The sequence below is a fragment of the Schistocerca piceifrons genome, chromosome 1 (assembly GCF_021461385.2).
Source record: "Schistocerca piceifrons isolate TAMUIC-IGC-003096 chromosome 1, iqSchPice1.1, whole genome shotgun sequence".
Lineage (NCBI taxonomy): Eukaryota > Metazoa > Arthropoda > Insecta > Orthoptera > Acrididae > Schistocerca > Schistocerca piceifrons.
This window is the reverse complement of record NC_060138.1, coordinates 577,410,681-577,423,958: the sequence shown is the minus strand read 5'-3', so window position 1 is coordinate 577,423,958 and position 13,278 is coordinate 577,410,681. Positions and strand designations below refer to the sequence as shown.

Genomic DNA, 13,278 nt, shown 5'->3' with positions numbered 1-13,278 from the left:
ACACATTCCAATACATATTTTCAAACACAACTTAGGTGCTTGTAAGAACACAGTTTATAATATACAGAGCTACCACATCAGATGCACTGTCAATATATTTCCTTTATAACTGCAGGCTTTGGGAAATGAAAGTGGGATAAAATGTCATACCATCATTGTAATGAAGTACAGGCTTACTTGTAATTCAGCTAACTCTTTTTTATGGTCAACATTTCCTTCAGTCGCTTCTTGTTCTTGAATTGTCTCTTCATCATCCGTTGATTCTTTATCTGATTCAATAATGAATTCATCATCATCTGCTTTTTCAGAATCTGTTTCATCCTATAAAAGAAAACCAGATTAACGGTCCTGTCTTTGTGTAACTGCAATAATTCTTAATTAAAAATTTAGGTCAAGGCAGAAGAAGTTTTTCAAAAGTATTGAGTGGCTCATAACTACTAAATTTCTTATTACATGGTGAGAGGGATGGAGAAAGGGAAGGAAGAAGTGAAAAGGTAGGAAGGGGAAGGATTGGTTGGGATAAAGGAGTGGAGAAAGAGGCAGGAAGAGGTCAAGAGGTAGGGAGGGAAGGAGGGAGGAAGGGAGAAGCTTCCAAGGTGACAGCAGAATATTTAAAGTTTAAGTTAGTGTTGGGTAAAGTGCATGCTGATATGTTTCACAAAATAGCACTATTAATTACAGTGAATTTAAGCAACACTAGACAATAAAACTCTCTTGAGCCTCAGCAACATTTACTACATTGGGAAAGCCTTAAGGGTTCAATACACTTTCAGTCAGCTATCAAAAATGTTTTAAAGTCTCTCTAACAGAATTGTTGCACTTAGATATTTCATAAACAATTAAGTCCTAACAATTTTCATTGCACAGCATAATTACTCAATTTCCAAATCACACAGTTCCTTTGATATCACCACTCTCAAAATGAGATCGGCAGCATAACAAATATTCCATCTTGGGTAAAGATTTTCTAATGCTATATTTACATAGTGGGAGTTTGTTGTAAGCGAGCATTGTCTTTAGTACCCTGAATGTAGGTAGTAGGGAAATGATACTGTAATTCGACAAGTTGCTTCAAAAGCATATACTGCATTCCTATCAAACGTCTGGACTGAACATTTTTGTCTTCTTAGAGACTGATGCCACTGTCTCCTTATTGGTGTCCTGTGTTTCTCACAGTTCTTATCTTTCCATTTTCCTCTTAGCGTTTGATAAACATAAAATACTGGCAAGACACACACATTATAAAGTATCAAAAGGGGGAATTCTATGGAGTGTCTCAAAAAAAGTTTATATTTGTTGTATTGAAATAAAATTAGATTCAAATCTATCGACAAAATTTTTATTTATTTTTGAAATATACAGTTTAGGAATTTACTTCTTAAAAATAATGTCATTTAAATGCAATCCAGCATGCCTATGGCACTTGTGTAAACGGTGAGCAAAATTTTGCATGATTGCTCAACATGTAGACATGGGGGTGGCTGCCACTTCACTATGGACATTTTCTTTCAAGTGCTCCAGAGAAGTCAGATTATTGACATACAGTTTAGATTTGACATATCCTCATACGAAAACATCCTTGAGATTCAAATCTCGAGTGTGTGAAGGCCAATTTACATCATTCCTCCTGGAGATCAATTTGCCATGGAAAATTTTATGAACTCGAAAAACAGATGCATTGGTTGTGTGTGCTGTGGCTCCATCTTGATGAAACCATGTTCTTTGGTTATAACCAGGAAAGTTTTGCAATTCAGGCACCATCATTTAACATCAACATTGGCACACAATGCTCTGGATTCACTGTAACTGCACGACCTCTCTCATCCTCGGAAAAAGTACAGGCCAATTGTCCCTCAAGCCAATGTCGCAGCTCATACATTAACTTTTCTTGAATGAAGAGGTTTCTCATGCTTCTGTTTGGGATTTGCTGCACTCCAGTAGTGGCAATTTTGCTTACTGATATGACCATTGAGGTGAAAATGTGTACGTCTGTGAACAAGATGTTTTAAATGAAGGGCACTCAGCCACATCATTAAGAAAATGCAACCTATGTCTGGCATCCTGAGGACTTAATTCTTCCTCCAATTTAGGGTCTTTTTGCAGAATTCAATGCAGTGATGATCTAAGCACATTTAAAGAAGTTGCATGCTTAAGAATCACGAGGTTAGGACCGAAAAGAACACACCGATTTACACTCTCCAATGATTTGCCTGTTCTTGGTTACCTTGGTCACCCAGATTTTGTTTTGGTCACTGTTGAACCAGTCTCCTCAAATGTTTTGTTCCATTTCCAGATAAAGTTAACACTCGGAACATTATTTACATTATGCAATCCACAATTACTGCAAAATTTCCTCCATGATATAGTCGCTGAATCACTGTTTTTGTAAAATTCTTGCACACAGAACGTGTGGTCCACTCACAAGAAGTGCTACATATCGACTGAACTACTGAAGGTCAAGCAAGCAATGAATGTATCCCCCCCACTCTACTCCAATTTGTTGCGCATGCACAAAGAGCTCTTCAAACATGAACTGACACCCTGTATACGCAATTTTACTTTAAAGCACGTGGAACAGAAACAACAGAAGACAATGTACGTTGATAACTATGAAAGAATTATATACAGACTGGTTGAATAATTTGTACCTGGCAGGCTTAACAAGTTGTTATGCCTTATTTTCAACAGAAATTTGTGTATATGTAGCAATTCCAATACTCTTAGTTGCAACTTTTTATGTTATATTCCCATTGTGAGGCTGCAAATGTGATATCAATGTTTCAGTTAACATGTGTGTGAAAGGTTTCATTTTCGAATAGTAAAGTAAATAATTCACGACTATGTGGCAACCTGAGTGATACAAAACAATGAAACTGTCCGTGTGCCGACATTTTGTGACATATGAATTTTATTATATCTTCAGCGAACTAAAAATTGTTAAATAATAATGAACATCTTTCTCATTTGTGACCTATATTGTTGAGAAATGTAGACATTGCAGTGTCAGTAGAGTAATTGTACATAATTAAATCTGATTCTAGCTACATGTGAAAGAAACATTTATTCCTTTGCTAAGGTGTGCTACGGAGACAATGTTTTGCTTGTCTTTCTATACCTAAGATTAAGGTTTGTAAGAACTTTACCCAACATTACTGATATAATGCAGTTGCAAATCTGCTTTATTTTTATTTTTTATTTTTGAAGGTGTTCTCTCTCATAGCAGAAGTCAGTAACAATATAATATTACTCTTTGTTATGAGTTGTATAAAGCTTCAGATTTTCTAATTTCATAAAACAGTATAATACGAAACCACGTCGCACTGCAAGAAATTGCTTGACTGCACTGCCGTCTAACGCAATAATTTAATACTTTCACACTTTCCCCATCATCGCCCTCAGACAGCTTGACGTGGTAGTGGGGGAAGTGTGCAGTCAGATGAGAAGAGGTCCATACATGTGCCAAGAGCTCCAAATGCATTCAGAGTTCTTAGCCATCCCTGCCTTACATCAAAGCATTTACTCAACTGATGTGTGGTGTTAACCCTTTAGTTGCTATGAATTAACTCTTCATGTTCCGCCACTCCCCTGGTGTAGAGGATATTTTTAAACTCATACATTGGGATTCCCTTAAGTGCTATTGATGCGTTTAAATGCCGACCCTCTTACTGCTGTGAGTAAGTTATTTCCATATCTCAGTGAACCAAAAGAGTTTTGAGTATTTATTGTACAAGTGCGCCTCACTGTGTGCTATCAGTTACAAAAAACCTCATTTTGATATCCTGAATTGTTTATGAAACACGATGACTGTTATGATCACATGATTCCCAGTGTGCAAAGAAGGAAATGGGCACATTGTGGACTGTCTGCCGGATATAAAAACAAATAACTCAATAAAAAAATGAGATATCATTCTGCTCTCAATTTTAAACAAAATTTCAATATCTTATCTACACTTCATACACAGTGTTTTTGCCTCTGCAAACTTTTTAAAATATTGTGTAATGATTTAATTAATTTGATGCAGCACAATAAGTATGATGATTAATGAAAATAAATTCAATCGTTTATCGAGTAAAGATACCTTACTGTAAAATTATCAAATGTTTCTTAAATTATTTCACAGCAGCTGGAATGCCACCCTCCAGCACGTGTAGCACAACATTAGGCAAGCAGTAAGACAACAAAGCCTCTCTCAACACAGAACATAGAGAGGGTTAATAAGAAGCAGCCTGAAATTTTAGTATTTCCTTCTGACAATGTCATTATAAATAAAAAAAGTTTTATAACAAATTCTGCATCACCCAAACACTTTTCCTATGTACATGCAAAAGCTGAGACATGTATTTTTGATGTATGTCTCTCTTCTCTCCTACTCTTATGAACTGATTTAAAGGCAAGCTAAGGAAGGATTAGTATAACTTTGTGCAACAGCCAATAGCAGCTCCTTGTGACTTAACTGGGGAGAAAGAGTTGGTTTGAGATTATGTGGCTGCTACTTACTAATATTTTCATTTTTTCTCCTTCCTTTGTACCTCCATTTCCTAATATTTAGGTACAATGCTGTTTGCCTAAGTTTACAGTTCTCTTATATCTACATACAATTAATCCTTTTCTTCTTTTCTTAGTCCCTACTCCAATTCAACAATTAATTTGATTTCTATGCGTCTAAAATGCCAGTGTTCCTTGTCAATACGAATATTCTCCATACATGTAACTGTGTCACTTGACTACAATAGTATTCTGAGTTCAGAATTAAACTGAAGGCTGCAGGAAAATTTAAAGACAGACAGAATTCAAAAGGACAATACACCAGCCCCCACACTATCAAGTTAATTGACACTTGAGATCAAAGTAAAAAAGCAAACAAGCAGACAAAAAAGTCTGCTTGTGTCTGTGTAAGTGTGGATGGATGTGTGTGTGTGTGCACGAGTGCATACCTGTCCTTTTTTCCCCCCTAAGGTAAGTCTTTCCGCTCCCGGGATTGGAATGACTCCTTACCCTCTCCCTTAAAACCCACATCCTTTCGTCTTTCCCTCTCCTTCCCTCTTTCCTGATGAAGCAACCATTGGTTGCGAAAGCTTGAATTTTGTGTGTATGTTTGTGTGTCTATCTACGTGCCAGCACTTAAACTTTGAAGCATTTGCATGCATCAACTTCACAAAACTTTCAAATGCAGTGCCATAGTCAAACAGTAATGATTTAAATGCAAATGTATGAAAATTCCTACAGTGAGTAATAACATTTTAAATATAGAATAGGAACATCCTTTGCTCTTCACAAGTAAAAAATTATGAACTTCACTGAATAACCAAGACAGAACTGACACTCCTTGTCAATATGAGATAGTAATTTAAACAAATGTTATTGTGGTAAATGGATTTATCTTAGAGTTCAAGTCAGGTGTCGTCATGTACCAGCTGAGGTGTCTGAAGTAGAGCGAAAACAAAGAGGAGGAAACCGAAAAAGTGAAAATTTTTGTTAAATACTTATGCACTATGAAAAGATTACAGCAGAGATTTAATTTTACGAAAAACAGCTGGAACATTATAGAAGCCATCAAAATTGTAGCTAAAGAATACCTTGTACAATACCACATTTACCCCAATGTAAGATGAGTCTTTTTCCCTGAATTCATCACTATAAAAATATAGGGTCATCTTGGAATTGTAGAAAAAGTAAACAAGGGGTCACTTCACATTTGCAGATGAAGCTTTGGTAGCTGCAGCCCTGCACAGATATAATTTGATGATTTCAGAAGGGTGGGTGAAGTGTGGTGGCAGCAGCTTAGCTGAATGTGAGAGGGTCGAGGTAAGAGGGCAGCAAATTTAGTTGTGTTGCCAACCATGAAAATGCATCCTGCATAACGTCTCCTCCTCCTCCCCCCCCCCCCCCCCCCCCCCGCTCCCCTTTTTAAAATATCTGCCAAGTGTTAACTGCAGTTTGCTTAAATCTAAATGTACTTGGAACTGAATCGACAAATGGATAAATACTCAGCATCAGTAAGCCTATGTATTTCTACAGGAGACAAAGTAATTCTTACACAGGTATGACTTCACACAACACTCGAAACATAGCACAATAAATGAAACTTGGCTTTCAGCGGCAGTACTAAAGAAATATTGCTAAGCAGCACTGTTAATTTTAAAATTTGGCAATAAATGTAGCAGCACACTGTTAGCCTGAAGTGGATCAATTTCTGCCGATTTAGGACTAGGGAGCAGAGAAAATAACAGATTGTTGTTATTTAGATAACTTAATGCTGTGTAAGAAAAGTAACGTATATGAACTGATTATAGATGCAAATCACAGCCCTCGCTTGAGAAACATGGATCTACAAGATTGCAGTTGACAACTGGTTCATGCACGCGATATGACTCTAATTTTAAGTTAACAGTTATTCATGAAGCAGAGGCCACATATAACAATGCAGTGGGAAGAAAATTTGACTTTCGGCAGATCAGATCAAGGAAAGTTTCATGAACCGGAGCAGCACATTACATATAACAATGCAGTAGGAAGAAAATTTGACTTTCGGCAGATCAGATCAAGGAAAGTTTCATGAACCGGAGCAGCACATTGTTCAGTATATGGGAGAATAATGCAATTTAGACTTCCCAATTATTCGAGAAATTATTTAAATGAAGCTACTCAAGATGAAGAGGAATTTTACAGCTGCTTGTGTTACAGAACTCAAAGCAAGTGCAAGTTGGAGCATGTCAATGATGAAGAGGGCGGGGCTTACATTATGATGCAGAACAAAGTAGCTCAGCTACTTCATGTGGCCTTTGATGAAAAACTAGTTGCGTATCAGCACTATTTAATCTATCTTAGGAAACTTGACTGTTTACGGCAGATAATGTTAACTTTTTACGCAGATCTTAAGATACGTATTATCACTAATAATTTTTCATTAGTCAGAATATATTCAAGACAAAAATTTCTAAAGAAACCTCATCAAAAAATGGAAGATAATTTATATTCAGGGTCATCTTATAGTCTAGTAATCACAGTACATTCTCACACTGTAAAACAAATTTTAATCAACTTCTTTTCAGTGGTAACACATATCCTTTCCTCTAATTAGTTATGAAAGTTGTACTGTTGAAATGGAGGACAATAACAGCTTTTCCATACAGTTAAAGATGTGCATATGATGACAAATAAACAGGAATTTTATCAGATATAATAAACGCGCCTTCTTAAATTCTTCATTACTATTGGTGTCTCTGCTCTGGAGGTAATCTTCTGGGAGCTCTTTAAGGAGATCTTCTAATGGTATTTCTGATTCTCTTTTCAACATCTCAATTTCTTCTGAATGATTTTGAGTTTCAGTATCTTCTTCAGCCTTTGCAATAGTTTCCTCATCATCTGTGGAACTCTGGTTTGGTTGAAATTCATCTGCAAAGAATAATAATAATAATAATAATAATAATAATAATAACCTTATTTGTCCATAAACTTTACAGTCTTGGACATTGTCAGTTTTTGTACATTTACAAAAATACCATGTCATATATGTAACGCATACACAGGGTGAGGCCGGTAAGTCATAACACCCCTTGTATCTACCCAACCGTAATAGATACAAAGATACCGCTTGGACAGTGAGTTGCAGGGACAGGGGCTACTTTAATACATCACATTTCATGTTTGTGCTATTTTTTATTACAGATATATGAGGCCATCTTTGTTTTTTTAAATGGAACCCTATGTTAAATTTTACGGTAACATGATGGTTTAAAAAGACTGTTTCAAACATGTGTATATCATAATATATAGGCAGATATTTTTTGAGACATATATTTTTTGGTATCATGTTCGTCCTTCGAAGCGGCGTTGTCCAATGCGACCTTTCCTGTTGCGTAGAGTACACAGTAAATGTCGCAAGTCCGTCCTTACACAAACACGCCCATTTACACGACAATAGTAATACATACAGCGATATTTTGCGCAAAAATTAACTGATGATGTCACACAACTATTATTCAGTTATTTGACAACTGTGAAACCAAAATAGTAGACAACATACAGTATTAAAATACTACAAGATGTTAATACATTTTAAGTAACAGAAATACAAATGTAAATGAGGATGCCCTTACTGGTCACAATTATTTCGTACATATTTGTTTTTTATTTGAAAATATTTACTATTGATCACAATACGAAGCAAGTACACACAAAGATGCAAAATACATACTGTACAAGATACAAAATTTTACTGAAGCATGTGCTCAAAATGCTTCCCCTCTGCTGCAATGCACATTTGTAGTTGCCATTCGAATGATTGGTGAACAGCTGTGAGGGTGTCACGCGAGATATCAGCACATGCTTCAATGATACGTTGCTTCGTATTGTCTGGTGTAGTTGGTATTTGAGCACGCACTTTATGTTTGATTGCTCCCGACAGAAAAAATCAAGAGGAGTCAAAACAGGAGATGGGGCTGGTCACTTCACTTCAGCACATCGTCCTATCCAACAATCCGGGAACTTTTCATTTAACAGCTCTGTAGCCACATGAGAAGAGTGAGTAGGACAGCCGTCAAGTTGGAACCACATGCATAGACGTGTAGTTAGTGGTAACTCTTCCAGCAAAATGGGCAGAACGTTTCACAGGAACTGTGTATAGTTATTGCCATTTAGTATACCCGGAATGACGTACGGCCCCACAATGACTTTTCCGACGATGCCGCACCACACTTAAATCCTCCATGGTTGTTGATGCTGTACCTGTCAAAGCCAATTAGGGTTCCCTATTGACAAGTAATGCATATGATGCAAATTCACATTACCGGGGTTGGTGGAAGTCGCTTCATCAGTAAAAAGCACCCGCTGAAAAAATGTTGAATCATCTTTTAGGCGCTGCAGAGCAAACCAGCAAAATTCCTGGTGCCATTAGAAATCCACACCAGAGAGTGCTTGATGTAATGAGAGGTGAAATCTATGCCGGTGCAATATGCGTAGAACACTTCTTTTACTTATACCACATTCCAAAGCGATAAGTCGCGATGAAACAGTAGGGTCATTATGCGCCAATGCTAGAATGCCCTCTTCATGTACCTCGCCAGTTGCAGTTTTCTGCCTTGTCCTCTGTATGGCATTCCATGATCCCGATTCAAGTAGTTTCTTGCAAATAGTGCAAGAAGCTGGGGCGTAGGTCGCTCACAATCAGGATACAGCTCTCCATATCGCTTTATTGCTCTAACAGTATTTCTTCTGCTTTCACCATACATTAGAAGCATATCTAACTTTTCTTCGTTGGTGTACATGTCTGCTCCAAGAAACTGTGACAGAAATGTGATGTCTCATTACCCCAGCAGCACATTTATACCCTTCTCTCCAGCTACCTTGTGTTGCGGCATTATCGAGAAGCAGGAAAACAACGCTTTCCCTGTTAAGTTCCTCAGTGGTCAACAGGAAAGGTCACACTGGACAACACCACTTCGATGGACGAATACCATATGAGAACATATCTGTGTCTCAAAAAACTATTCACCTAAATATTATGATATACACATATTTGAAACCGTCTTTTTAAGCCCATCATGTTACGCTAAAATTTAACATAGGGTTCCATTTAAACAAAGCAAAGATGGCCTCACATCTCTGTAATAAAAAATAGCACAAACATGAAAAATGTCATGTATTCAAGTATTCAAGTAGCCCCTGTCCCTGCAATTCACTGTCCAAATGGCATCTTTGTATCTATTATGGTTGGGGAGATACAAGGGGTGTTATGACTTAGCTGCCTCACCCTGTACAACATTTCTCCACCAGACAGTGCAACAAGTTCCTCCCGCACCCCCCCCCCCCCCCCCTCTCAAAAAACACCCACACACACACGTAGTGGAGATAAATAAACAGTGACTGGTAACAGTAAACTTGTTGTTTCATTTAATGTCAATAACATTTATGATAAATCCTAACCTAAAATGTTCACATTTAAAGCTACTTTTTCAATTTGCCTTTTAACACTTTTGCTGCTGTACACATGTATACATGACCCACTATGCCTTTCTCTAGGTGCTGTGGACTTGTACACAGGCACCGCTTGGGTTCTCCTCCAGCGCTATGGACATCTGCATGTGTTCTGAGCTGCCGACCTGTCACTACTGTGGACAAGTTACTGCATATTTCAGTGAATGAAACAGTTTTGATTACTTATCATACAACAGATGTGCCTCATTGCCTGCTACCATTTGCAAAAAAAACTCATTTCTATACCGTGAACTGTTTATGAAATACGGTGATTGTTATGGCCACATTTTGTGATGCGCAAGGACACAAATGGGCATATTGCACATGACTGTGCGTAGGATATAAAATGGTATAACTCGAGAACAAAATGAAATATTTTTCTGCTCTCAATTTTATGTAAGATTTTGTTATCAACATTTAATTCATTGCAATGTGTGAGCTAAAATCAAACATACACAAAGTTTACACAACGCACTTTTACACCTGCAAAATCTTAAAATTTTGTGCCATGTTTTAGTTAATTTGATGCTGCACAGAAACTATGACATATAACACAAAAGAAATTCAGTCCTTGATTGGGGGACATATCAAAATACAAGATATGCAGAAATCAAATTTTTTCAACTAATAATTTTCTTGGAATTAAATGATAAGTCAGCAAGTCTCCATGGACAGAATTGGGTGGGTTGTGCACAACCGCCTGTCAGATATGAAACCAAATTACTTGAAAATTAAATATCATTCTGCCCTCAATTTTAATTGAAATTTCAAAATCGTCCCTACATTTCATTCGCTGCAATGAACGAGCAAGAATCAACCATACGCAAAGTATACACAATGTGTTTCTACCTTTACAAACTCTTTATAAAACTGCAAGCAATGTTTTACCTAATTTGATACAGCATAGTAAATATGACTAATAATGAAAATTTTCAGTTCTTTATCAGGTGTAGGTATCAGTCTGCAAAAAACAATTTTTTTTCACTCAATAGTTTTCAAAATAACAGATGATAAGTATTTCACATTGACCAGAACACTGTCTTTCAGCATGTTGTTGTTGTTGTTGTTGTTGTCTTTAGTCCTGAGACTGGTTTGGCGCAGCTCTCCATGCTACTATATCCTGTGCAAGCTTCTTCATCTCCCAGTACCTACTGCAACCTACATCCTTATGAATCTGCTTAGTGTATTCATCTCTTGGTCTCCCTCTACAATTTTTACCCTCCATGCTGCCCTCCAATACTAAATTGGTGATCCCTCGATGTCTCAGAACATGTCCTACCAACCGATCCCTTCTTCTAGTCAAGTTGTGCCACGAGCACTTTTTCTCCCCAATTCTATTCAATACCTCCTCATTAGTTATGTGATCTACCCATCTAATCTTCGGCATTCTTCTATAGCACCACATTTCAAAAGCTTCTATTCTCTTCTTGTCTAAACTATTTATCGTCCACGTTTCACTGCCATACATGGCTACACTCCATACAAATACTTTTAGAAATGACTTCCTGACACTTAAACCTATACTTGATGTTAACAAATTTCTCTTCTTCAGAAATGCTTCCCTTGCCATTGCCAGTCTATATTTTATATCCTCTCTACTTCGACCATCATCAGTTGTTTTGCTCCCCAAATAGCAAAACTCGTTTACTACTTTAAGTGTCTCATTTCCTAATCTAATTCCCTCAGCATCACCCGACTTAATTTGACTACATTCCATTATACTTGTTTTGGTTTTGTTGATGTTCATCTTATATCCTCCTTTCAAGACACCGTCCATCCCGTTCAACTGCTCTTGCAAGTCCTTTGCTGTCTCTGACAGAATTACAATGTCATCGGCGAACCTCAAAGTTTTTATTTCTTCTCCATGAATTTTAATACCTACCCCGAATTTTTCTTTTGTTTCCTTTACTGCTTGCTCAATATACAGATTGAATAACATCGGGGATAGGCTACAACCCTGTCTCACTCCCTTCCCAACCACGGCTTCCCTTTCATGTCCCTCGACTCTTATAACTGCCATCTGGTTTCTGTACAAATTGTAAATAGCCTTTCGCTCCCTGTATTTTACCACTGCCACATTCAGAATTTGAAAGAGAGTATTCCAGTCAACACTGTCAAAAGCTTTCTCTAAGTCTACAAATGCTAGGAACGTAGGTTTGCCTTTCATTAATCTATTTTCTAAGGTAAGTCGTAGGGTCAGTATTGCCTCACGAGTTCCGATATTTCTACGGAATCCAAACTGATCTTCCCCGAGGTCGGCTTCTACCAGTTTTTCCATTCGTCTGTAAAGAATTCGTGTATTTTGCAGCCGTGACTTATTAAACTGACAGTTCGGTAATGTTGTCTACTCCCGGAGCTTTGTTGCGACTCAGGTCTTTCAGTGCTCTGTCAAACTCTTCACGCAGTATCATATCTTCCATTTCATCTTCATCTACATCCTCTTCCATTTCCATAATATTGTCCTCAAGTACGTCGCCCTTGTATAGACCCTCTATATACTCCTTCCACCTTTCTGCTTACCCTTCTTTGCTTAGAACTGGGTTTCCATCTGAGCTCTTGATATTCATACAAGTCGTTCTCTTTTCTCCAAAGGTCTCTTTAATTTTCCTGTAGGCAGTATCTATCTTACCCCTAGTGAGATAAGCCTCTACATCCTTACATTTGTCCTCTAGCCATCCCTGCTTAGCCATTTTGCACTTCCTGTCGATCTCATTTTTGAGACGTTTGTATTCCTTTTTGCCTGCTTCATTTACTGCATTTTTATATTTTCTCCTTTCATCAATTAAATTCAATATTTCTTCTGTTACCTAAGGATTTCTACTAGCCCTCGTCTTTTTACCTACTTGATCCTCTGCTGCCTTCACCACTTCATCCCCCAAAGCTACCCATTCTTCTTCTACTGTATTTCTTTCCCCCCTTCTTGTCAATTGTTCCCTTATGCTCTCCCTGAAACTCTGTACAGCCTCTGCTTTAGTCAGTTTATCCAGGCACATCTCCTTAAATTTCCACCTTTTTGCAGTTTCTTCAGTTTTAATCTACAGTTCATAACCAATAGATTGTGGTCAGTGTCCACGTCTGCCCCTGGGTATGTCTTACAATTTAAAACCTGTTTCCTAAATCTCTGTCTTACAATTATATAATCTATCTGAAACCTGTCAGTATCTCCAGGCTTCTTCCATGTATACAGTCTTGAACCAAGTGTTAGCTATGATTAGGTTGTGCTCTGTGCAAAATTCCACCAGGCGGCTTCCTCTTTCGTTTCTTACCCCCAATCCATATTCACCTACTATGTTTCCTTCT

General features: G+C 37.6%; 1 protein-coding gene across 4 annotated transcripts in view; it reads right to left on the bottom strand.

Annotated features, from left to right (window-relative positions):
* The window catches only part of LOC124802186 (helicase domino), a 436,722-nt gene that overhangs the window by 350,791 nt on the left and 72,653 nt on the right, over positions 1–13,278 (bottom strand). For all 4 annotated transcript variants that reach the window (XM_047263133.1, XM_047263131.1, XM_047263130.1 and 1 more), the window contains 2 exons: positions 7,196–7,398; positions 178–321 (listed from right to left, as the gene is read on the bottom strand). In XM_047263133.1, coding sequence (XP_047119089.1) covers positions 178–321; positions 7,196–7,398 — 347 coding nt within the window. The remainder of the gene's footprint in view (positions 1–177; positions 322–7,195; positions 7,399–13,278) is intronic.